This window comes from Haliaeetus albicilla, chromosome 7, assembly GCF_947461875.1.
Source record: "Haliaeetus albicilla chromosome 7, bHalAlb1.1, whole genome shotgun sequence".
Classification (NCBI taxonomy): Eukaryota; Metazoa; Chordata; class Aves; order Accipitriformes; family Accipitridae; genus Haliaeetus; species Haliaeetus albicilla.
The window spans coordinates 40,201,876-40,229,422 of NC_091489.1; the positions used below are offsets into that span (position 1 = coordinate 40,201,876).

The window sequence follows — 27,547 nt, forward strand, 5'->3', positions numbered from 1 at the left end:
TTAAAGGCATACCATTACTGGGGAAAGAAGTGATGTTTCAAAATGTAAAATCGATTTGTTACATCTAAGCTTTCAAGCCATTGTCTCTAGTTATAAACATAGACTCATGGAACTCTAGGTGGGTGCATCATGGAAGGAGTGAAGTTTAAGAGTTACTGTGAGATTGCCTGGAAAGGCATTCAGTGTCTTCTGCTCATGAGGAAACTTATTTCCAAATCCCCAGTAAGCTTAATATGAGATTTTAAAACAGGCAAGAGAGGTTGCCTTTCAGATCACTTCCTCCTGAAAGAAAGCTTTAACTAAAGATCAAGGGCAAGATTAGCAATACAAATATAACCGAAAGCTACTTTGGATGAGGCTTCTAAGACACAGAAGACATTTGGAAATACTGTCTTTAGCTTAAAACCTTGAAATTCACCCTATTATCATGGGTAGAAGTCAGGTAGTCAGAACATTGACTCTCTTGGAGCTTGCAAGAGGAACGAGGCCCTGGTACACACAGGCTTCTATTCACAGGCAGTACTTATGTGAATCTGAAAACACAAGGGCTTTCATAGTTAGCTCTGTCTCTCTCAGGACTACTGGACCAAGGAACCTGATAAAAATGTCTTTTATAGTACTGTTATTATCAGGGCTTGTTAAGAGATATGGACCATTGACAGGCTTACTTGCAGATCATATTTTTTAAAAGCATGAAAAGGAGAGATGCAGTTTTGTCTGTTCTGTGAAAATGCTTCTCCCTAACTCCATAGCTAACTAGGTCTTAGAGTTGTCTCTGAACATTACATTCCTTTGGAGACAGGGACCTCAGCATTGTTTGCCTGGAGGCTCTGCAATAGTAGCTCTTGGATTCTGGTTGGACATAGGCTGTGGCAGAGAATATATACATCTGTGCTTACATCATGGTAAATCTGGAATGAGTGAAAGGGAAAGGAAAAAGAAAAGGAATGTGAAAGACAAATAAAATAATGAACGGCTGCTATCAAACTTTCACTTTTTATGTAAACAGGCTTCCCCTCCCACCATGTTTATCTTATTATAACAAATAATGGGTGGCCAGGCCCATTTCTTAGGGAAAGAAATTCCAAAGCAAAAAGAGTCACCAGCTCTTTGGGATGCCTACGTGACCTTTTTCCCAAGACTGCAACCTATCTTGAATTGACTGGATGCACTGTGCAAGATAATACAGATTTTATAGAAAAAAACCCACTTGGCTTTCCACCTGCATGTCTCTTGCTTAGTGTCCTCCACCTCCCTCATCCTGCAACTTTTGAATCTCTCGACCAGTATCTAGTAAATACGACAGAAGTTCCTATAGATTCTGGAAAAACTGGAGACTAGATAGAAGAAAGACCCAAATTAGTGCCTCAACCGAAAAAATTTTTTTTTTCAAGCGACCTCAAACATTGCTAGGCAAAACATATTCCACAGTGGAGAAAGCTGCAAGAAAAACTTCCTTACTGCCACTGATAACAGAACTATTTATCCAAGCAACCTAAGAGGATTAAGTGAAAGGAGATACATGCTCCTAAACATCTTCTATGACTATAGACATCTCCCATATGTTACTGATCACGTAAAGTCAAAAACTCACTAAAGTCAGTGAAGAAACTCTCTTCAGCTTTATTAGGTTTCAGTTAGATCCATTGTTCATTTTCCTGACTTCATGATGCTATACAGCAGCTCTCAATTTCTAATTGCTCTTGGTTTCATTCATTTAACTACTGAGGTTAGATCAGGGTAAGACACAAGATCATTCAGCGGCATCATCAATAATTAAATGATGCAAAGTTATAAGATTATCTGCCTTGTGCCAATGCCCTTTTATGCTTTTGAATATAGCATATTCATATGCTACAGAACAACTCAGCATACAAAACAAATGTGTCTACTATTTGCATAAATTGACTAGGTACACAAATGACAATGAGGCAGTGAGAGGTCAGATCTGCTTCTGTTCAGCGTAAGAGCCTGAACTTCAATGTAGGTGAAAATGGAAACTTTTACCCTTAAAAAACGCAACATTCCCCCCTGCAACTAACACCACCATCACCGCCCCCACACCCTTCCCCCCAAACAAAAAAAAGCATGGAAAATGTTTATCACGAACTAGCTCTTAGTATCTTTTCTGGGTAAAAACACCCATTCTTTTTAAGGAACAAAGAATGTTCTGCAAAACATTAACGCAGCATTTTCCCTCAGAAGTGATGCTATCTCCTAGCCCCACATATGAACAGCCATAACGGAGTCTCTGCCTCCTAAGAAATAAAAGATTATTAGTAGACCTGCTGGTTGCCACCTTACCCCTGCCCTTCACCCTCTCCACCCACCCTCCAAGTCTGATTCAACTTAATAGTTCTCTTCAGCAATACAGAACCACTACCACTTCAGATGCATCAGGAATCATGGCTTAGCATGTTGTTTACATGAAAAATACTGCAAGAAGGAAAGCGTTCATTGTGGTCACTGGCAGATAAAAGGACATTTCATGCAATGTACAAGACCATGGAATGCGCTAGTCAAATGCAGTAGTTTTTGGGTTTTTTTTAATTCCTTTGACAGTTCTAGACTAGCCGTACTATCCTCTCCATCCCAAACTCCCAAATAATCACATAATTCATGCTTTTAGTATTTTCCATTTAGAAGTGATGAACCATTTCTAACCCACTACAGGTAAACACACAGGTCTTTATCTTAAAGACCACATTCACAGAAACACATACATTTTATTATTGCAAATCAAAAGAAAAGCATTTGGCTTTGTAGAAATGATTAGTTGTTCAAAACACACATATGCACCATGTAAACCTATGTCTTCCTTAAGTGTGTTCCTTCATCTTCCAGGACTGTGTTGCAAGTATTTGCTTGGCTTTCATATTGGCATGTGATTGGCTATAGATCTCCTACATGTAGGGAATAAGATCACACATTTGATACATCCACTCAGTATTGGGAAGGTGTGTCACTGAACTTTTAACAGCTAGTCTAAAACAGACATTTCAAAATGCTTCTTTTATGTACAAATCAACTAATGCAAATTTTAGCTATTTTTCCTTAGAGTACTCAGATCCAGCATGGAAACACCTGCTTACCTGATTCAGTCTCACTAGGAATGGCTGTCTAACCAACAAGGTACTGAGCAAGAACTGAGGGGATCTGAATCCAATTCCCATTTCAGACATGGACTTAGACCTCTTTTAATGCAGGCAGGGGATCAGTGGTAAGATGGGGCAATGCTCCGTCTCCCCACAGTCCTCTCTCCTATAAGATATTCTACCTCCTCATTTGCATCTTCTTTCAACATCCAACATCCATACTGTAGTATCAACTGTATCTCCCTAAATTCACAGAAAATAGAGCAAGGCAGGGTAGCAAGAGGATTATTTAGTCCACATCCCTTTTGCAAAGGCAGCTTTAACACTAAAATCACTAATGGAAAACATGAAAGGAAAACATTCCTTTTGGAAACAATAATTTAAATTTCTCCCCCCAACCCGCCCCTTCTCCCCCTCCATGTTTCCTCTAAATCTTGTATTTCCATTTTTTACTGCATGCTTGGTAGGACGACAGGAAGAGGAGGAAGAGTGGTACCATGCTGGGTTCTTAACAGCTACATGCTCACACAACACATTAATGCCAGATTGTTGGTTAACAGACATCAAAATAGTGCGGTATAGCACTTTAATTCCCTCAGTAGAAGGGCTACAGCATAACAAACTGCACTCCAGACCAAAGGGGAGCAGTTCCCATCTACTCACTTGGTGGCTCTGAGCTTTCGGATTCAGCAAGAGGCTGAGTTGCTATGGAAACATGAAGGATAGATAGGACATGTAAAGGTGAAGCATACCATATAAGTAAGTTGTAAGAGGCAGGGGCAGGGGTGCTAGAAAAGAAAGAGGTGGTCTAATGAGGAGAGAGCGAGAATGATACTGAATCCTTATGGCAGATGTGTATTACCTGAAAAGGCTGCAAAAATTATGCTCTGCTGCTGTTTTCCAACCCCTCTCCACAGGGAGAGTTGTGCTGTCAGATGCAGGACCCTCCAGGTGACAGGGAAGCCAGCCTGCACTGCATCATTCTTGCAACAAGCTATGGCTCCAAGGGTCCCTACTGATACCTTTTCATCCTGAAGAGTTTTGAAGCTTTGAATCCAATTTCAGAGACAGCTACAGCATTTTTACCTACTTTTGGCCTGAATAGCAACCTAGGTTCACATGTTGCTAGCCCATTAAGTACTGGAATTTCTGGGAGGCCCTCTAGAGCAGCACCCCATCGCTAGCTTTTGCCCAACTATAGAAAACAAAGGAGCAAGGACTAATGAGAACTTACCCTCCTGATACACCGTTCTTTCTCACCTCCACGTGCTAGGGCCAAGGTACAGGCAGAGAGGAGGAAAAAAGATTTAATGGCCCAACAAGGTGTGAGTGCCCTTGAGAAATAAGGCACTTTAGAGAGAAGCTGACAGACTGAAAGTCCCTTGGGAATCCTGCTAAGCACTCCACTCCCAAGAGCAAAGGCAGACTGTACAAGCACTGAATACAAGGATTACCAGGACAGAAGGACAAAGAAGAATGTCTCTACTTCCAAAAGTCATGGGAAGAACGCAATGTGAGAGACATGAGCTGTGAGGGATTTCTCTACTATTCTACATAATATCTTCAAAAATGAAAGAATTGTCACTGTCATGTCTTCATGACTGGGCAGAGAACTACAGTTAATGAGAGGGGTAAATCAGATGTTTTGAGAGGCTGGAGAGAGCCACCCCTCGGAAAGAGATCTGGGGGTTTGGGTTGATGGCAAGTTGAACATGAGTCAACAGTGTGCCCTGGCAGCCAAAAGGGCCAATCGTGTCCTAGAATACATCAAGCACAACATAGCTAGCTGGTCGAGTGGGGTGACTGCCCCACTCTACACTGCACTGGTGTGGCTCCACCTCGAGTACTGTGTGCAGCTTTGGGCACCTCAATATAAGAAGGACATCAAACTATTGGAGTGTGTCCAGAGGAGGGCAACCAAGATAGTGAAAGGTCTCGAGGGCAAGACTTACAAGGAGCGGCTGACATGGCTTGTTCAGCTTGGAGAAGAGAAGGCTGAGGGGTGACCTCATTGCAGTCTACACCTTCCTTAAGGGGGGCAGCGGAGGGGGAGGTGCTGACCTCCTCTCTCTGGTGACCAGTGATAGGACACAAGGAAATGGAATGAAGCCATGTCAGGGGAAGTTCAGATTGGAGATTAGGGTAAGGTTCTTTATTGAGCGGGTGGTCAGTCACTGCAACAGGCTCCCCAGTGAAGCAGTCACAGCACCAAGCCCGTCAAGAGGTCAAGGAGCATCTGGATGACACTCTTAGTCATATGGTTTAGTTTTAGGCAGTCCTGTGAGGAGCAGGCAGCTGGACTCAATGATCCTTATGGGTCCCTTCTAACTTGAGATGTTCTATGATTCTGTGAATTCCTTTTCCTCCCATGGCGATATCAGTGCTGCTGGCTCAAGGGGAGAACAGGATAGACCCTCATGCAGTTTGCAGCCTAAATCTGATTATGCAGATTTTAAAAAGTGATGAAGCAGGATAGAAAGAAATGAGTTTTCTTCCTGTCATGGTTTAACCCCAGCCAGCAACTAAGCACCACGCAGCCGCTCACTCACTCCCCCCCCATCCAGTGGGATGGGGGAGAAAAATCAGGAAAAGAAGTAAAACTCCTGGGTTGAGATAAGAACAGTTTAATAGAAGAGAAAAGAAGACACTAATAATGATAATGATAACACTAATAAAATGACAACAGCAGTAATAAAAGGATTGAAATGTACAAATGATGCGCAGGGCAATTGCTCACCACCCGCCGACCGACACCCAGCCAGTCCCCGAGCCGCGATTCCCTGCCCCCCCACTTCCCAGTTCCTAAACTAGATGGGACGTCCCATGGTATGGAATACACTGTTGGCCAGTTTGGGTCAGGTGCCCTGGCTGGGCATGAGAAGCTGAAAAATCCTTGACTATAGTCTAAACACTACTGAGCAACAACTGAAAACATCAGTGTTATCAACATTCTTCACATACTGAACTCAAAACATAGCACTGTACCAGCTACTAGGAAGACAGTTAACTACATCCCAGCTGAAACCAGGACACTTCCACAGCTCCAGAAGGTGTTTTAGTAACAGGCTTAGGGAAGCACAAGCCATTCCCTGCTGATCACTTGAGTATCTTCCGCTCTACTTAGCTGAGAAACTAAACTCTTTATTTGCTGTGCTAGGCTGATTTCAGGAAATTTAGTTTCACACCACAAAACCTGAGTACATCCCATAAGACATCCCCAAGAATGGAACATAAACGGATCAGAAATCTTAACGGCAAAGACCAGTGACAACAACCAACTTTCACATGGGAGGGTTTCACTCTATATCTTTCTCTTGATCTCTTTCCTTCCATGAGTCCAGCATACCTGGGAGCTCTCTGTGGGTTTTCTCTGTCCTGCAAATCAAACTTACACTTATCTGTAGTTCCTCTACCAGAAGATTCAGTTTTCACTCAGGGGGGCGGGGAGAGGGGGAGCAGAAATACACACACACACATATATCTATAAAAAATACACACACGCACAGAAAAGAAGGAAAACACCCAAGAATGTTAGGCAGACTGCACCACACTCAGTGAGGAGATACAGGCAGAGCAAAGTGGATCAAAGACAACAGCCTCTTCTACTATACTCACTCTCTGCTAAACGGGATGTGGGTGCAGCAGTACTTGCTAAAGAAAGAGAAAGGAAGGTGAGGAGGGGAGTTGATTGCTGTTAAATACTGCCAAAAGACGGAAGATTAAAAAACAAATTGGTAAGATTTTGCCAGATCAAGCCTCTCCAGACACAGAGCTCAAGCAAAGTAAATGCACTGCCAGATCTGCATTTTGGATCCTCTGTGAGTTCTTGCTTTAAACCAACTTCCTCATAACACAGGATCACTGAACACACATGACTGTTCACCAACATTCCCGGGAGTTCAAACCAATGCCACAGTTCAACAGATGCTGGCCAGCACTGTGTGTATGGCAGCAAAACACAGCCTACATGACCACTGTTTTGGTGAAGGCCATTGCTAACTATCCTATTACCAGCTTAGGACCTGGTGGAATTTGGGGATTATTTTAGTGTTGGTTTTGGGTTGGTTTTTTTACATTAAGATATTCTGATATCAAAACCAAACACACCATACACACACACACACACACACACACTCTCTCTCTCTCCTGGTTTGACACACATTTGGGTCCCATCTGCACAACAGCAAGAAACAGCTGGGGCTCAAAAAGAAACTGTTCACAAGATCTGTGTGCAGCCTTTGCTTGTCTTCAGATGTATAAGGAAAAGGAAATGCAGAAAAATAGCAAATTGTTGGAATGAAAATACAAACCCAGGTCAAGTTAGACAGATATCCTCCCACCCCCAGAATTCTCATCTGTGCTAGTATAGTATGTCATTATTACTAATTATTTGGGCTGTCATGTGCCTCTAAGATAGAAAGAAATTACTTTTTGCTTATTGAAGAAAATTTATAAAAATGAAAATAACTATGGACATATCCCAGCAGGCATTAAAAAATGGTGTCAGTTTTTACATTCAAGTAGAAACTTTAAATAATAGGGCAAGGAAACTAGTTGCTTTGGCTAGTCTTGGCTGGTGTAAAACACGTTTTTTTATATTCTTTTCTGTAAAGTTTCTGAAACATGCCTGTGATCTTCAAATCACAGCAGACTAGGGGACACACAACTTTTTCCTGATTTGATTTTACCCACAAACAGGTATTATTGTATGACTGGAAGTCCAGCACAGATGAAAAAGGCATTTCTGTTGTGTCAACAATCTCCTCACCATTGCTATAACCCAGTTCATGATCTGAGATGGGCTTTGAGAACCCCAGAGAGCAGAGAAAGAATTAGAGAACCGAATGCTCAGAAGGATCACAGCTGCAAGGCATAAATGTGCCTGAAAGAGCATCAGCAGAATTTGTAAATGAAAAAATATGTTATAGCCCACAAAGAAGGAAAAAAGAAATGGAACTTACCCTACAAGGGAGCAGAGTTAGGGAGTACAGACTGACTGATAGCCGACTGCCACATTAAAAAAAAGCAAAAAACCTCCACAAGCATGATTTAATGTTCTTCAAAGCCACATACCTGTCCCCAAGTGATGAACATGAGGCTTAGCAGACAGGTGTCTCAATGTGGCTGAAACAAAGCCTTTAATGTTCTTTTTCCTCTCTTCTTAATTTGATCTTTTCCCTTTTCCTGTGGTACTGATCTGCACAGAGACTGAATACCTAAGCCCTTATCTTCCTTGTGTATTGTTGACTACGTCCAGTTCAGAAGGGCCTACCAAATCATTTGCTTGATAGTTATAATACTAACCACAGTTAACTTCATATAAGGGATATATTACTTCTACTGAAATTAACAAGCTCCAAACAATTTTAGGCAATGGACTGCACATATGTTCTGGAAACATGTCTCCCAGTTGACTCTTTGTAACTACTGCAATTTGCAAATCTGTCTATCCATCTGTCCATTCATTCATCCATCTTGACTACCAATCCATTCATCCTGTTAGTGGTCCACTAAGTCCAAGCTTTCGTATAATACAACCTTTAAGGAAAAACAGCACAAGTATGATTCAAATCCTGTAATTAGGGTTTAAAAAAAAAAAATCTTTCATTTTTTTACTTCAACTTCAGAAATCTCAAAGAATGCGACAGCAGCTTCATAAAGCTTGCCCATGCAATCTTGGGAATAACAACAGTTCACCACAAGGACACATACTTTAATAAACAGAATAATGCTCACTTAGATAAAAGAGGTTTCTTTTAGCTGCCATTGACTGACTCCAATCTGAAAGACACAAAGCTATGGAGCATACAATGTTTCACTGAACCTAACTGACAATTAAACATATCCATCAAATCTCTCTAACTCATTTTGCATTGGGAAGGAGGAAACATGCATTTTTTTATTTAGTATGAGGTTTATTTATTTATTTGAGTATACAAACTACACAAGTGCTGGAAGACTGTCCAAAGACTACTAATGGTAAAAAGTATTAGTGAGAAGAGGCAAAAAATGTAAATTTTTTCTTGAAGTTTTTGCTTTCAAAATTGTGAAGATACTCAAAATTCTGAAGTTTTTGGTTGGGTCTTAACTGGTCTAAACCAGACCTGCAATTTAGCTAAAGCTTTCTCCTGTTTTGTTTTGTTGGGTTTTTTTTCCTGAATTAGTTACATTTCATTAAAATTTGAAAATTTTTTATCAATTCATAAACATGAAGCCTTCCACTACTCCACTCTGTAGTCAACAAGCTAACTATTATTATTAGACAATCACTAAGTTAAATATTTGAATTGCATGCTTTACAATAAAGACAAAGGATGTTAACCCCTAATTCTGTTCTAAAAAGAGCAGTATTACCCGTAGTAGGATGACTATTCTAGTGTCAGTCTTGTTAGGAAATGGACACTACCAGTTACTTCATTTCTAAAGACCCTGAGAGGAAAAAGGTACTAGATTAAAAGCTAATGTTATGTATGTTAGAAGAACACTCTAGGAACATAAGAGGAGAGTGAAAGAAATGCAGAGAGGCACTTACGTGAGTGAGGGATGCCTGCAGTTTTTCCATGGATGGAACACAGACAAAAAGAAAATACAGAGATAGACAAAAAAAAAAAAAAAAAATGTAGAAGAGGTGAGGAGATAGAGAACATGGAGCTGGAAAATCAAAATACCACGAGCTGTCTCAAATCCAGCCCTAGGGAGTGGGGCAGGTTACAGGAGTTATCACAAGAGTGGACATCAATTGTGAGGGCTGGCTTACTGCACAGGGCCTGGGATTTCCAAGCAACAAGGCATGTGTACTGTCCCATACTGCTCAGCAATTCTGGTGAGGCAGAAGTTGGCAGACAAAATCAAGACCATGCACAGCTCACAGGGCCTCAAAGCATGCACATACTTGGGCTAGGAATATCGCCAGCTCTGAATTCAGAGGAAAGTCCCGCATAGTGGTTTCAGAAGAGCTATGAAATAGGTGCACAAGTATGGGTGCGATGGTGGAAGGAAGAATAGGCTGTAGATCTAAATGCAAGGAGAATGGGAAAGAAGAATCCCAGGGGTTGTGGGTGGTTGAATACAGATCCTAATACTTGGGTGAGGCTGTGTACAAGGATAAGAGACCACTTCTCCCCAGCCTGCTTTTGTCACATCTCCCCTACACACTCCATACTTTTTTTCCCTCTTTCTCTCCTTCCTATCTTGAATAATTCTGTTTTTTAACTCTTCCCTCTTTTGTTCCTGGTTGAAACAGGAGGGAAAGTGTTATGCCACAGCAGAGCATCCTGCCATTAGAGTGGAAGATTACCCAAGTAAAGCAGACAAGAGGCTGTGGAAATCATCTTACACGCTGCATGGGCATCTTAAAGCAGTTATTTGCAGAAAAGAGAAATCCCCCTCCCTCCCCTTTCTTCCACAGTTTATGGCCAGTCCTATGCTGAACCTCTTAATTTCTGATTTGCAAAAACCATGCCTTGTGACAATGACATTACATTCTCTATGACAAATGCCCTTCTCGACTTGCTGCTTTTTCATATTAAAACTTCCAGTTGCATAGCCCCTTCTCTTTGACAATACAAAGTTTTTACTAGTAACCTAGGGCACAAACTAGTGCAAATAAAATAGTTCCTCTCCCTCCTACCTTCAAAGAAGATTTTTCATTAGTAATGAAATTCACTACAGTCAAAAAGCACAACAAAAACAAAGGGTGCAGCAAAGTCTGCAAGATAAGAAGGCATCATCCATGCATGGCAGAGATTCCCTGGAAAGATGCAAGGAAAGAGAAGCAGAGGGAGGTCTCAGTTTTACTTACGAACTGGCTGTGTCTTGAAGTCCGATGGCAGGCTAATCTCACCCACGCCCTTGCCATTAACTGCAGACAGTCTCACAGAGTAGGTTGTTTCAGGTTTCAGGCCAGTGATAGTGATCATGCCCTCCACATTTGCTGTTGCAGAAACAAGGGAGGAAAAGCAAAGAAAGGCTCAGGCTTTAAGTCAACAATAAATACCATGTTTCTATTGTATACTTTTGCCATGCTCAGCCCATGTAACAGAGCCCTCTTCTGGGCCCAACCTCACATAAACAGTGCAAAGAGAAAGGTCAGAGCTACCACCCCTGTATCAACCAGCTGATTAGAGAGGTGTTGTCCTGGTTCTGTTCTATTAAACCATTCTTATCTCAACCCACGAGTTTTACTTCTTTTCCCGATTTTCTCCCCCATCCCACTGGATGGGGGGAGTGAGTGAGCGGCTGCGTGGTGCTTAGTTGCTGGCTGGGGTTAAACCACGACAGGTGTATTGCCACAGCCTCTCTAGAGGAGATGTAGTGGAGTTTGTGGTAGACATCAGAGGGCATCAGCCCTTGCCCTGTGCCAAGGAGCTCCCTGAATAATGCTCTTCAAGACCATTGTCATGTGGGGTTCTGACTGTAGTAGACATACTCATGCTCATGTGCTGGGCTGCATGATCCAACTGAAAGCAAAGCCCTTGGCAGGAGAGAAACCCATCCATCTCCTTTAACAATCTATAAGAAGGTCAGACACAATGTAAGAGATGGAAAGAACCTGCTGTGGGGTCATCATGATATGAAGAAAGAAATAAGCTCTATTTGCCTGCACAGACACAAAGGGAGAAATGAGAAGAATAAACCTGTCTCTAGCTATGATCACATCACTCCAACGGGGACCTAAAAGAAGAATTTCAGTTCCAGCCAGGATTGGCGGTGGAAGATTCAGCTCTGAAATAGAACTGTCCTCTTCATAGTCCTCCCAAATCAAAATCCCTTTGGTTTACTGGACTTAAGGATACATTTAAGCAGCGTGTATTCCTATAGACTGCTATAACGAGACAGGCTGTAATGGAAGTTAGACTTGCTTCTGGAATAGGAGGGTTTATGTTCCAAGGGAAAATGAAGGGTAACTAAAGGGGCTGACAGACAAGGCTTGAAAAGCCTTCTGTAGGAAGCACACAGTCACTCCCCAGTCAGCACGTGAAACCTCATTCAATACCAGGCACAGAGTTCTTCACCTTATTCAGACAGGATGGTGTGAACAAGGAAGGGATACAGAGTTGAACATAGTGCTGCAACACACGCTCTGTAGGCGGAGAAGGCTGGTGCCCTGTCACACACGTAGAGCTATCAGCACAGCAGGGCCCTCATTTCCAACTGAGAATTCAAGGTGTCACTGCAAAGCAAATATTTAAGAACTTGTATGGGGCCTTAATATAGGAGCTGAAATGGCAAAGCGATAGAACCCTCCACTCTGACGTTCCCCTAAAGGAAAGAAAGTCTTCTGAGATGCAGGCAGGGGAGGTAACATCTGTTTTATCATCCTACCTTCTTTTGCATCATACAACCTCGAATGCCATTCTCCCTCGTCCAGTGCCCTCCACTCCGCTTTGTACTTGAGGATAGGCACCCCACCGGTAGCTTCAGGCTCATCAAACTCCACCTGGGCAGTACTGGAATAGGGCTCCACTCTGTCAATGGAAGGAGAGGACGGAGTATCTGGGGGAGGAAGGGAAAACAACCAGTGAAGACAGCGGAAAACAAGCTCCAATGACAAAGGAAACAGAAAACTGGGAATATCAAACGCATCCTTGTCATGGCTTCAACAAAGAGAGGAGAAGGGTAGGCCTGAGGCTCCCCTCAGGAGGGGAAGACTGTTAAGAGGGCATTTAAGAATGCTAATTAGACAGTGCAGAGACCTTCATCTTGCTTCTCCTCTAAGAGGCTAGAGACTTACAGTACCTTCTTCAAAAGAGAACAACCAGAGCAAAGTAGCAAGAGCATCCTGGATGCTATTCTGTTCCCACAACCTCTTCCATAGGGCACTTCAATACATATCTTGACCATTCCTAAATCTGTCTCTATGGCAGCCCTGAGAGGACAGCAGAGGCCCTTCCAGTCTGTCATGCAGTCAGACACTGGGCCTCTTTCGCTCGTACACAGTGCTCTTGAGGTGTCTTGCACTACCTGTACTATTAGGGATGTTTTGCTGATTTTGAGAAGCACACGTGCATGCCTACACACATATGCAATGGCTGTCAGAAATCAAAGATCACAGCTCTGTCACAAAGTACTGGAAGCGCAGAAAAGAACGAGACCCTTCAGAAACAAGGAAACAGAGATACTGAGGATCTTGTTATCTACAACCCACCCCAATGCAAAAATTTATGAACAGTCTCTTTGAAAGTAGAAGCTGGCTCTCCTGCTACCCCATCAACACAAACTAGAAAAGAACGGTCACCCTGTCACCTCAGCTCAAGGGCTGCAAATGCATTTCCTTATCTCCCTGCCTGGGATGCTCACCTGCTTGCACAAGAATGAACTCTGAGGACTCCTGGCCAATGCGGTTCACAGCAGTGCAGTTATAGTTCCCAAAGTCATTTTCAGAGTCTGGTGTCACCTGTGGAAGGAATGAAGGCTCATGCTCAGATCAGAAAACCGTTTTCACTCTGCCAGTGCACTCTGCATTTTGCTGGGAAGAGAAGCCACAATAAAGTACACATGCTAACACCCTGAGAGCTGTCCACAGAGGGGAGAACTGCAGTGGGCAAAAAGTCAAAGGCAAGAAGGGGGTGGTGTCTTCTGTTACCTGACTTTCTTAGCATTTATGCTCCAGAAACACCACACAACTTCTTGTCTACCAACAGAGTGCCCTATCGAAAGACTTAACTCCTTCAACATCAGGCACATAAATTATTTGACAGCACCAAGCCTTCCTGGCTGCATATGCCTTCTCCCCTCCTTGCTCTTCCTCACCTCCAGGTAGCTTGCTGATGGAGTGTTGTAGATCTTGATGTTGCTGTAGTTTGAGCTGGGAAGCAGCTGTCCATCCCGGAACCAGGAGATGACAGCACTGGGGTATGCAAATACCTCACAGGTGATGTTCACTTGATTCCCTTCCCAGGTATAGACAGCCACAGGGCCCTGAAGCTTGGGTGCATCTGAAAGACAGACACATTTGTGAAGGCAATCTGAGCCAGAAAATCTCCTGAAGTAGCCCAGTTAGCCTCACTTTAAGAATCCCTCGGCTAGGGTCCAGTTTAATGTGGGGAAGGGAATCTAAAATAGGAAACAGGAACTGTGTTCTCATCTGGGGGGATGGGCAGTGTCTTTTGCTGAAGGACATAAGGAGGAAACGTACTCAGTCCCAAAGGCTGCTCCTAACACAGTGTGGGAGGAGGAGCAGACAGCATGCTATGCATGTAGGGAAGTGCATACTAGGAAGTTCTCCTAGGGAAGAACTCTGATGCACCCAACAAATGGGACTGCGGCAGATTCATGGCCCATAATCTTCCCAAGGTGCAAACAGTACCCCAGCTGGAGAGAGCTAGAGCAAACATTTGCATGTATGCACACAGCAACACATCTCCAACAAAATTATTTCAGACTGAGTTGCCTTCCATGCCCTCTACCTGAACAACACACATTTCCCTAGCCATAGGTGCCTCAGACTCATCACAGGGAAAGGAAATCAAAACAGTCCCCCCTCCAAACACATGAATACCCTCCCCGCCCCATCCTCCACTTCTTACACTGCACTTCAAGGTACATGGCTTGGGAGTCCTGCCCAATGGTGTTGCTGGCTGTGCATACATACTCTCCGGCATCTGTGTACTGTATTTCTTTGAGAGTCAGGGACGACACCCGGGCATGGCTACGTACTACGATGCGCCCATCCAGGGTCTGGCAGGAAAGGAAAATAGAGTTAGAGGCTGAGCTCTGAGCCTGTGGTGCAGACTACTAAAGGGATGCAAGTCTACGTCACACCAATCCTCCAGTGCTCAGTACTTCAGAAATGATCACCTGAGGCTGGGTGAAATCATGGGCACAGAGGGATTTCCAAAAGCAACAAGAAGATTCCTTATCGCACAGGGCCAACTGCAGCGATTCAAAGTACTCAGGAGAAGGGAAAAAATGAAATGAAGGACCAAAGTATCAGATGCTACTACATGTCTCAGGATAGCCGCATAATGTCAAGCTTCTTTCCAGAATGAGAACTGTAGAGATCCAGCTCTGGTCAAAAATTTTTGCCAGTGTGCTCTTGTAGAAAACCTCCCCAACAGCTACTGTGTTTCCACTCAGAGAATTCAGGCCTTCCTCTTTTCTCACTGATACTTGTTTTATTTCAATGTCCTTGAAATGGCTTTAATAAGAACAGATCCAGACCTCAGAACCGAATCAGGCAAAATGAAAGCTCAGAACTTTCACCTGAACATGGCACTGAAGACAGCAAGGTACAGTGAACAGGGCAAGAAAACTATGTGACCCTTCTAGAGACAACCCTGCTTCAAGGTCTTGTGATGCTTCAAGAAAATTCTAGAGCAAACTGCATTGGTTATAAGCCAGTTTAGAAATTGCTCCCACATGCAAGAAAGTATGGGGATGTCAATGACAGAGAGACAAGGAATGTAAAATCCAGGCTACCATCTGTTCAAAGGAGTTGCAGCCACACAGTGATCCCATCCCACATCACTCTTGCCACCCCCCCCGGCCCCCATCTCCTTTGTGACCAAAGCCCAAGTGCTCTCTTACTACATGAAGCATATAAGGCCGCGGACTCCTCCCTCCACCTGGGTGCTTCTGCAAGCTCTTGGTGTTTGTGCTTCAGCTTGGAAGCTTTAAAGCACCAACTCTCTCATCTAGTTTCCGAAGTGGCACAAGCACAAATGAATAAATTAGGTACCCTCATGGCTGTGTCTGCTGCTGCAGTCTGCCACACTTAATGCAATGAATGCTCCAAGAACATTAATTTTCTTGGAAGATACAGGACAAATACTGAGATTATGAGTAAAAACCCTGAGGATATTAAACAGCCAAATGCACTGAGCTGTAGCACAAAGTACATTTCTGGTATCTGAAGTGGTCAGATCCTCTGGGCCTGAAGCCTCCTTCAGTTCTGAGCTAGTGGTCTCAATCTCCAAGACTGATGAAGTTTCTACAAGTAAATGCGCTTACCTCTGTTAGTTCTGAATATTAGTTCATTTGAGCTAGTCAAATTTCATATGCACAAAACTAGTATCCTTTGATGACACAAAACCAATTATATGTATTTTTTTGTCTCTCTTCTACCCTGCACGCAGGTCTACTGCAATCCCTGACCAATGCCCCAGGCTACAAACTCCACTCCCTCTCCTGTGCTTGGTCCCTTATGTTGCTGGGAACAGTTCTTTATTTCATGTACACATGGTGTTGTGTGCATCGTTTCCTAGAACCAGAGAAGGATCTCTTAACATGAGATTAGTCCACTCTGGTATCTTACACAGCCAAATTCTGCTTTTACCTTTCTTCACTGGCTGACTATGTTGTTATCCTTTTGTCTGACTTGTGATTTGACTCCAAAACCCAGCTCACTTCTGAAACTATTACAGTAGGATTCATAAATGCCAAGACTCCAGATCTGCAGAGGCTCCTAGCTTCTTTTAGCTCATGAACTGGGTAAATATTCTAAACACTTCTCTCCATGACCCCACCAGCAGGCAAGAGTATAAACATGGCAAAATACCAACACATGATCATTACAGCAAAGGTAATTTTACATCCAGCATCACCTTCCTTTTCCCCACTTTGTCAAGATCCAATACAAACAAAAGAGTGCTAGGCAGTCATGGTAAAATTATAACTTTACACATACTGCAACTGATTCTGAAGATAAAGCTCTGTTTCTTAATGCAAAAGGCATAAGGAAAGAAAAACATCAGGAAAAATACTCCAAAGAAGAGAAAAATGTCTACCCAAGAAAGCATGCTACTAGTTTTCTTTATTCTTATTTCAGACCATCAGATGCTAACAATTCCTGGCTATTAGAGACATAGGATAGGTAGAAACTTACGAGCCAGATGGAGACACTTGTAATCCCTTTACCTAGCCTCTTCGATTTTGAGGATTTTGGATAACAAAATGCTTCATAGTAATGGGGAGACAACCTAAGGGACACAGGCAGTAACTCATGCCATAGCAACTGCCACTCTGCAGAAAAGGGGACGATGGTTCTCCATAACACCGATTACTACAACTTTTCCTGAGATACAAGCAGGTGTTTTTCTCCAAATTCTGACAATACCATGTGGCACATAGTCGCTATGTATGAAGCTGGCCTAGATTTCAATACTTTAGTGCGAAAGGGGAAGAGGAGAGACAAGCAGGAAATGCATTTACCCCTCTTCCCTCCATCTTCCGGATTTTTCAGTTCTTTCACAAACAAGTATCCATGACTTAATTTCACACTGTCATATCTTCTCCTCACCCACTTTGAACACAGTGGACATCATTACAAAACAACATCCAGAAATCCTGACCACAGCTACAAATTCCAGTGAAGGAAGACGAGTGGTCTCTCCTAGCTCTGTGCTTGCACTGCATTAACCAGGACTCATCTGCGGCTCTTACTATTTGTAAGGTTGCACTAATTCCCAGTTACCAGAAAGGCATTACCAGTTTGTGGTGTAACTGAGGTAATTTTGCTTGTAACTGAGTTTTTTAGCATCTGTTGGGGACAATGTGGGGGTCCTTTTTGTTAGCATATGCTGCTAATATGACTTTCAACAATTCACCAGTATATGCAGGACCAGAATGGTGAACTGAGACATTATGGACTGTGCATAGTAAGTAGAGCTGACTGTCTGAGGAAGAAGCAGCCAACTGCAATTGTGCCTCCAAAGCAAGGAAAGCAAGATTTAACACCCATATATGCTGCTATGACTGAAGCTCATAGAGACTTCCTTACTTTAAACCAGCTAATGCATTAGTAAGAGTGAAACACTTAACGCCAAGTATTCACTCAGCTTCCTTAGAACTGAACTCCCTGCTGCTGGAATACACTGCTAAAAGACCCCATGCTAGCTATTTTAAAGATATGTCTACACAAGCTGCAAAAATAAGCTTCAACAACAGGACCCCACTTGGATATTTTAAGACACAGACGCAGTAAGAAATTTAGAGACAACAAGCTTAATAGTATTAGTGCTCATATTAATAAAAAGCTTGAGACAGAGAGAACAGTGAAAACACTGGGGGGGGTGAGACAGACACAACTGTAATGGGAATTAACATGAGGCCTGAAGAGATGCAACTACTCAAATTCCAAATTCTTCAACGCAAACTGGTCTAAATATCCAACGCCTTCACTCGCCACAATTCATCTATTCCAACAGGTTATTCTGAAGTAAGAATGGGCAGTATCTTCTCAGCCCCATATGAAATAAAGGTGGATGGTGCTTAAATTAGAGGTTCACTTTGTTTAGGCCACACCAGTCCCTATGGTTTAAGATGGCTTAAAAATAAAAAAAGAATTCAGGATACCCAGAGCCTCCACAAAGTTGATCCTAAAAATACAAATATAAGTCACCCAGTTCTGATGGCTAATTTTGTTCTCTACCTGACCCCTATTATTTGCTTGGAAACATACTTTCTGCTTCATTTTGAAGCAAGAATGCTACAAATCAGGTGCATGTAAAGGTAGGTTATTATTACTGTTTTTAAAATACAGCACTGAATATGAAATAAAACAGCAACAAAACACATTTGCACCGAACTGAGTTACTGCATTATCCCACACCCCCTCACTGGCCCTTGCAAATCAAAGAGAAGTAGTTAATTTAGCAATTTGGAGCATTTTCTGGAGAAATACAACTTGTGAAAGATTTATCTGCATTGATTTTGAAATGGAACATGATGCAGTTGTCCTTTAAGAGAAGGTCAAACTTAAGGAGTACCATGAGCAAACAGATGAGTTGGCTGGAGCAGAAGAGGCTATCTTTGGAAAAAAATACTTTCCCAGAATACACACTATTGCTAATTCTTAAAGCTCTAGATATGATTCACACTGGTAGCATAGAAGAAAATGGTGAAAGTAGTTATTTGTCAGATTTAACATTTTCTTTTATATTTGTCTTTTTTTTTTTTTTAAGTGACAACCAGAATTACTCACTCCCAACACAGCTAGTTTGCTCATCCAAAAATGCATTACTACATGCCAAGCAACTTCTAACTCTATAAGCTGGTTTTTTTTATGTATTGATATTTAATTTGTTCACATTATTAATGCTGGTTTAGTTGGCATGGTTACTGGACTAGAGATTTGTTAATCTGTAATGCTTAAAAGAAACAAAACCAAAACACTAAATTTGCTAAAGGTCTGGTAATCTTATACCTCTTGTTTCTCGGGCCGGGTCCACGAAGCCTGGAGAGAACAGATATAGAACACAACAACAGAAAAAAAGCAATAAAAGTTTATCAAAGGTTGCTTTTAGGTATCACAGTGTATGCACCACATTGTGTTCTGTGCACATGCAGGCTCTAAGTTGTATGTATATCTCATGTGTGTGAGGTGATTGCAATTTCCATTTCCCAATAAAACCTCAATTTAGATTTGCATTCAAAATATCCTATAAATTCGTCTGAAAATGATTAAACAAAGGTTAATGACACCTAGAGACTGCTTCTGTTTTTACATATCCAGTGACTATTTCCCTTGTCACATCTCACCATTTCTAGAAACCTGCTCCCAGCATAGTGGGGAAGTGATTCTGATGACCTAGGTCACTAAATTGCAAAGATAGTTATGGAACTGGTTTTCTAACACTGGTTTGTTAGCCACCTGCACACACTGATTAACATTAACACTCATATCATTAATGTGATCATGCATTTGTACACGTTTTAACATGCATACTGTGCCAGGAGTAGGAGACCTTGAACTGCAGAGCACTGAAACAGTATGACCCCTCCCTGGACAGGAGACAGCAGGGCAGAACGTTGTACCTCCAGTTGATAATGTCCACCTTGTTATGCTTAGGGATGTGTGCACCCAGTTCTTACTGGGCTTGGGACAACCAAACAACAGGCATCAGTGAAACATGCACGAACCTTACCAATAAACATGCATTTCCCATTCAGAGAAAGCCACCAACAGTGTGGACCATATTCACTGTGGTTCAGAAGGACCATAGTTGCCGGGTTCCATTATTCCCCTATAATTTATCTTTCAAATATTTTTCTTCTGGTCTCTATTTCAATTGCAACTTGATCCATTTCAGTTCAGGAGTCAAAAATCACCTGCTAATATCACAGCCATGATGGCATTGTTGAATGTGAGGCACAAGCATTGCTGATGTGTGGATATAACAGCATACACAAGAGTGACGTTACAGAAATGGAGATGAAAGCTTAGGAAATGAGAATAAAAAACATAGTAGTTTCCACAGTGCTTCTAGTGAACATTGTGAGACTTAAGTATTAACATATGGTACAGACAGTCTCATTTCAGAATGTCTTTGATAAAAGCAAGTTATTTGCTTGTAACTAGACGCCTGATGTGAAGCTACCTGAAGAGAAGCTCACCAACACCTGCATGGGCTAGGACACTCCCATCACCTGATCATTTCTTTGTACATATATCCTGTTGTGCACAAGTTCCTTGAAAGCTGAACAGGCAACCATAATAATGCAGCATAATCCCTTTCTGATGTACCAGTCATTTTCTGTACCTGAGCAAGGCAGGCTAGCCATGGAACTGCCTTGCTTATACCCATGCAAGTCCCTTTTCAATCCTATTGACTGAGTCTCTATGGTGTCAGCACAGAGGGATTTAAAAAAAAGAAAGAAAAAGGAAAAGAAGAAAAAAAAAAAAGAGACATCTTTTTATCCTTTGATGTTCAGTACCTGTCAACCTAAAGGAAGATGAAGGAGGAAAAAAGCCAATTCCCACACTCCTAGAGTTTGCTGTTTCTTTGTAATGCCACTCATGGGCATGGGGGAAAAAGGCACAACCATGTTCTCCATCCTGGAGAGTTTCATACTAACTCTCCCTTACAAGACAAAGAGAAACACAAGCTCTACTCAGCACCATGCAGGGGAGAGAGGGAAGCAAGAGCCTCATGCATGCTAGTATCTTCTCTTCCCTTTGGAAGCAAGTTGTTAAATGGGAGCATCTTCACTTACAAGGGAGTTCCTGGGAACTGCCAATGTAGTTTACTCCCTGGCTTATTAAATCCAAAGATATTCCCATGTACATCCACAAGATACGAAGTACTACACAAATTTAAGACAAGGAATTGTATTCAAGGTATATTGTCCACTTAAAAGAAAAAAAAAAAATCAGGAAATTAAACTGAAGTTAAATCTTGAAATGTTAGATCTGCTGCATCACATCTAGAAGCACTTAGCTGAAGATATTGCAACAATGCTCACTTGCATCAGCAGAGTATTTGGCCCTTCTCTATTTGACTCTTTTTTTTTAAATTATTTTTTAATTACTTCACTGCTAAATTTGACCTAGTGTGAACGGTGCAAGGGAAGGAGTTCCTCTCATCTTCTGGTTATCGTGCCCTAGCATGTTGCTGCAACACTGGCAACTCAATGCTTATGTCCTAGCAAAGGGGCACTCCTTATGTTGCTGGAATTCAATCAAGTTGTCTTCATCTAAAGATTTCCGAATTTTTAACAACTTATCTATTTGCTTTAGCTGCCAATGACATAGAGTTGATAGTGGCTACTGGTCAGTAACAGTAACCCAGAAAATAAGTGGAAGGATGCATTGGACTGTTCTCAGGGTAGCACAATGCAGCGCTGTAATTCACCTGTCAGAGGTGTGAGCAAAAAGACATCTGTCATTCAGACAAGCAGTCACCTACTAAAGGGGCCTCTCAAACTCTGGTCCATTCAGAAGTCAGACTTCTGCATTTTCCTACTTTAGGAACAGGGAACCTTGTGGGACAGCCGTGGTGGAAAAGGCCCAATAACACTATACAGGTTAAACTGTAAGTAGGAAGAATACCAGAGCTAATCTCTTCCTCTGTTCTTTGATTCTTTCATTCTGGTAAGAAAATGTTCACTTTATTTTTGACTTGCCATTGAGAAAATGGTAATGCGATGCATGTCTTGATAGCTAGCATGGGAGGCCAGACAGCTGTACTGAGTGTGATCCTATGCCACAGATTTACCTACTGCCAGCTCTGGCAAGATAATAAAACAGCTGCATAAAAGCACCACCTGTTACCCCCCCATTCCTCACACACTGAGCTGTACTGCAGGGTAAGAAACCTAGGTCTGTCTCTGCAACTGTTGCATGAAAGTGTGTGTAAGGATAGTTAGCGATTGCTTCATCCAAAAATCTGTCAGGAAACACACTCATGTTTGCGCTAAAATTGTAAAACTTTTATACACCAATACACAACAGATCAAAACTATATTTACTGAATCACAGTTAGTATTCTGCTAGAGCAATAGAAGAAACATGTCTCTTGAAAGGGCATGAAATATACTGAAGGTGATGAGGAATATGGCATACTGGCTTGATCAGCTTTACACCTGGTATCATTCAAAGAGAAAGCATTCCTCCTGCCTACAATGGCACAGCAATAAATACTTGAGGAAAGATCAAGCCAAACCATTTCAAATCATCATGTTGATGACTTCCCAGGCCTGTTAGTTCTGCTATGTTCTGCAGTAGTGATAGGCAGGCATCTCAGACCGACAGGGCAAAAGTTTCTCCTAAGTAGCATGTTCCTACATTCACAACCGAAGTAAACCACATATAAGCAAATTTTTATTTTTTTTAAAACTTTTATTTTACTTGCACTCCCTGCAGGGCAGAATAATGCAAGCTACCAGCTTACTAGTAAGAGGAAGCTTCCACCATGCCAGTATCTGGAAGTTTGGTCTGCTCATCTGTGTTGGTATACAGTTGCCAATCATCTGATTTTGCCAGGGCACAGTCATAACCACTTACCTTTGCAGACCATCATCAAAGCAAAAGACTGCTTGTCCAAGGGGTACCACGTTATGTAGGCATAGCCATAGAGAGGAGAATCTTTTGCTATGCATGCTAGGGTATCAACAGGTCTCTTAGGGAAGTGTGGGAATGTTGAAATAGTTGACATTGTCAACCTAGGTGTTTGGGCTACAGCACCTCCTGCCCCTTGTCCACATGTCAGACTGTCTCTGTTCTTGGACAGAGACTGAGCAGGGAAAAAACCTCTAAGCCAGAGAGGTTTTTGTTTGTTTGTTTGGGCATTTGGGTAGGTTTTTCTGAAGTACCAAATGTTCATGGGAGTTAAGGCACCTCTAGATCTTTAAAAATCTGGACTGAAATATGATTACAAAAGTAAACAACATGTAGCAAGACAGATGCATCCATCGTTGATGGTTAGACTCGATGATCTTGAAGGTCTTTTCCAACCTAAATGATTCTATGACTCTATGATTCTAAGTACCTAAAGTGTATTCAAAAGTAGGGCTTGGTGATTTTAAAAATAGTATCGTTTGTCCCCGATCAAAGACCATCCATTTCCCTGTGCTATCCCAGAGACAGTAAGTGGATAGTAAACTAAATATATGCATTTGGTTGTACATCTAATAGAATGTTTACCAGAGCTATTTTGACCTGAGGATTTTCTGGACATCTGTACCATTCACCTAAACTTACAGCACAAGACAGAGAATCGGAAAAAGTAAAAACCAAACCAAAACACACACACACACACACAAAATTTCTGCCTAGAAAGTGCATGGTATATGATAAAAAAAATCTCTGCCCTGAAGGTTTGAACCAGTATGAGACACATAGTAGTACCTCAAACCTTTGATTTTCCCCCCATCTACAAAAGAAACTATCAGAGTTTTAACATTTTCCTTAATACTGATCACCAACTTAACAGCATCAAGCAGGATATATGAGAGTCTCAAAAATGGTTAGCAGTTTTGCCACTGAGATCTTGTTAGTTTAATTGGGCTGGACAGATGGGACTTTCCGCAAACAGGCTTTCCTACCGACTTCTCCTTGACTTAGTGTTATTTCAGTTTTTATATTCTTCTCCCTGTCAAAGTTCTTTTCCGTGGCTGCGATGGAAACTCTAGGCCTAGAAGCACTAGAGCACTTAGCTCCTCCCACCGCTTTCCTAGACAGAGACAAGACCATGAATAACCTTACCCTGTCAAAACAGGTCCCCCTGGTCATGCTGTAGTGAGAGCCCAAGCCAAGAGGTTTTGAAGCCAATGGAAATCTCTCTCTAAATGTTGCAGGGATTTATACTGCCCTCAAATCCAAAAGATGTTAAGAAAGAATTAAGGCTGGAAAACCTTGGCACCCTAATTAGTAAGTTACACATTAACATCATGGTGAAGAGCTGACATCATGGAGGCAATTAAAAAAGCTCATTTAGGAGGCTATAGTGCAGAATGGCAGCTGTGTGGATGACTGACAGTGGATACCTCTGTCACTTTGAGACTTTCATAGTCTATCAACTGCTGCCTTCATATTGAGTCAGAACCTCTGGTATGTCCAAGTTAGCTGAACCTTCAAGCATCCCGTTATTAGAAGGTTATTAATAAGCAACAACTCCTCACTCCAACTTTTGTCTAGGCTTTCTTTGGCTCTACACTATGCCTCCTGATCACCTTATACAACTATTATGAAATATCTACAGTAATACAGCACATCCTAATCTTGTCTAGTTAAGGGGAATTGCAGCCAATAAAACACTCTTTTTTAAAAGAAAAACTGCTAATTATTTTTGCCTTTTAAGAACAAAATGGTATTGATGTGATCAACAAAACAGGTGAACACAAAGGCAGCCAGGCTTTTGTGCTTCAGATACATGCAATATTAGAATACAATACAGAAAGGCAAGAAGGAATTAACAGGCTCATTTTGGTCCACTGCATCTTTGAGAGATAATACCCCACACCTCTCCACCTGCCACCCTCGCAGATGATATCATCATCATGATGCAGCATGGACAACACTGGAATCAGGGTACTCATTCCCACCTCTCGGCTTGGAAATTGAAGGGAAAAACCCTTTCACAAGCTTCCTGCAACTGTAGGTCCCTTTGGAAACTGCTCCAAAAAGGGTCCAAGACCTAGTGCTTGTCAAGTTAATTCAACTCAGAGTGATACCAGCAGGAATTAAAAAGCGTATCCTCAGTTGTTATAAACTGAGAAGGCTCTTTGTACGAAAGGACCTCTATGGCATTACTTCAGCTGTGGAGCTAACCCTTTAGCAGACAGTCTGTGCAGGACTGCATGTGTTCTCACTACAGAGAGGGGAATCACCATGATTTCCACGTGCATCTGCATGCGGCTGTCATGCATTCTGGATCAGCAAAGGCAGGCAGATACAAGCTGCACTGATCCCAGCAAATGAGACCATACTTTTGGGAAGGGTTATACCTTCTCTTCATTGCTGATGTTCCGGGTGGAAGTTTTCCATGTGATGGAAGGGATTGGGTCCCCAGATGCCTCACAGGTCAGTGTAATCTGATCCTCCAGTTCCATGGCTGTTTTATTCTCCACATAGGTGATTTTGGGTTTTGCTGAAAAGAAGCAGCAACCTTCTTTCAGTTGGTGCTCAGAATGAAGCTTGCCTGTCAAGACCAATGTTTAAAACAAGCAACACTAGGGGAAAAAAGGCTTTTGAATTGGCACAGGTTTACTGCCACATGGGAAAGGGAGCAGAGTGACATTTGACAAGAGGGTACCTCCTTGCAGAACTAGAAGACCTTTTCTACAGATGCTTACAGCTGAGGTTTGTAGGAGAGGACTAGAAGTGGATATATCTGAAGTAGAACTCATTTAACAGTGTACAAATGATCAGTCCCTGCAATTATCAGCTAAGTCTTCCACCTCTCTGCTTTCTCTGCCCCAAATTAGCCTTTTCATAAGCAGCTTTGTCAAGTGGCTGCAGAGGGATGGGACAGGGAGAAATATATTCCTTAACACTCCCAGATTCATGGAAGGTAGGAAAGCTGCTGATTCATTCCTGCAAGTTTGAGGTCATTCACACAGTGGTCGGGTGGAGTTCCCCTCCCTGTCCAGGTTATAGCCCACTGAAGTGCTAAAGCCCTTTTAATAGCAGCTTTGGTTGGATTAGGATTCAGCCCTCTGGGCCTGGAAGATATTTCAAGTAGCATGTGAATCTCACACCACTCCCTGCACAGGACTGCATTTCTTTTATCAGAAAGAAAGCAGAATGGAATTGGCATCTGTTTCAGACACATACACAGACTCTGTTTTGCCCAACATGATGGCAGAGGTGCACAGCATTACTTGGGAAAGCAGCAGCTCTGGATAAGCCACATCAGGCATTATCTGGGATAAGTAGGTTACTTTGAGCTTGCTCTAGTGAGCTATCAATAGCCAACTGGATTGGAAAGGAGTGGATGGTAAGAGCATGTTTACCAAAGACTTTGAGATGAATGGTGGCATCCTGCTCGCCAGCCTTGTTCTCAGCAATGCAGATGTATTCTGCTTCGTCACTCTTATCAACCTTCTTGATAATGAGCTCAGACCCATCGTAGTTCAAACTGTACTTCTCTTCATCATCGGCCTCTTCTATTGGCTCTCCATCCCTGCAGGCACAAAGCACACTGGCTGTGTTGGGGAGGAGCAGCAGTCAAAGGTTATTTGTTTTGGGCTTGTTAATGCTACAACCGCATTACTACACTGAAACTCCTCAGGCTGAGAGGGACCACCACCTTTTTCTTTCTCTATGGGCTGCAAAGCTTACATTTTGATCTATTCCTAATCCCTCCTGCCTTAGGGCTCTTGGCAGCTGAAACTTTGCCTCCTGACACACGTCATAGCCTATATACAAGAGCTATAAACACCATTGAAGGTAGCTTCTGTCCTTGCATTTCAAGGCAGTATTCCAAGTTGTCATCAGCTTTTTCAACATTACAACTTGTCCTCATAACCTTCGCCAAAGGCTACACAATTTCAAGAATAGTATACCTGAAGTCTGTATCACTGCCTGACAGTGAAATTTAGACCTGATGAAATGAAGAGAAAGACTTCAGATGCGGGTCTCCTGGCATGACAAATGCAAGTTACAGCATCCGCTTTTGCCTAAGTTTTACCACCAGTGCAACAGATGATAATAAACTGACCCACAGGACAGGTCTGGTCAGCATGAAGCTTCATCTGTATTTGCATTTTGACAAAGGATGCAATGGGACAGTTAAAAATTGCTGGGTTTACTGTTATTCTTGTTTTTCCAGGAAGCTGTACTGGTTTTGGCTGAGACAGAGTTAATTTTCTTTATAGTAGCTCATATGGTGCTATGTTTTGGGTTTGTGACACAAACATTGATAACACAATGATGTTTTAGCTATTGCTGAACAGTATACACACAATGTCAAAGGGTTTTCTGTTTCTCACACTGCCCTGCCAGTGAGTAGGCAGGGAGTGCACAAGAAGTTGGGAGGGGATACAGCTGGGACAGCTGACCTGGCTAAACACCTACCTGCCAATGGGAAGTAGTGAATGAATTCCTTATTTTGCTTTGCTTGCATGCACAGCTTTTGCCTTATCTATGAAACTGTCTTTATCTCAAGCAATGAGTTTTTGGATGTTACCCTTCTGATTCTCTTCCCCATCCCACTTGGGGCATGTAGTGAGTGGCTGTGTGGTATTTAGCTGCCTACTGGGGTTAACCCACAACAGAAGCTAACTGCAATTCC

The 27,547-nt window shown here is 42.3% G+C and overlaps 1 protein-coding gene across 7 annotated transcripts in view; it reads right to left on the reverse strand.

Moving 5' to 3' along the window:
• NCAM1 (neural cell adhesion molecule 1) overlaps positions 1-27,547 on the reverse strand; it is a 160,581-nt gene that overhangs the window by 36,993 nt on the left and 96,041 nt on the right. For 3 of the 7 annotated variants that reach the window (XM_069787957.1, XM_069787959.1, XM_069787960.1), the window contains exons 7-14: positions 26,268-26,437; positions 25,260-25,402; positions 19,240-19,269; positions 14,624-14,774; positions 13,848-14,032; positions 13,395-13,491; positions 12,420-12,590; positions 10,897-11,028 (exon numbers count right to left, since the gene is read on the reverse strand). In XM_069787957.1, coding sequence (XP_069644058.1) covers positions 10,897-11,028; positions 12,420-12,590; positions 13,395-13,491; positions 13,848-14,032; positions 14,624-14,774; positions 19,240-19,269; positions 25,260-25,402; positions 26,268-26,437 — 1,079 coding nt within the window. Of the gene's footprint in view, positions 1-2,317; positions 2,321-3,758; positions 3,801-6,710; positions 6,747-9,627; positions 9,643-10,896; positions 11,029-12,419; positions 12,591-13,394; positions 13,492-13,847; positions 14,033-14,623; positions 14,775-19,239; positions 19,270-25,259; positions 25,403-26,267; positions 26,438-27,547 lie in introns of all 7 variants that reach the window. The other 4 variants (XM_069787958.1, XM_069787963.1, XM_069787961.1 and 1 more) reach the window with 2 other exon arrangements.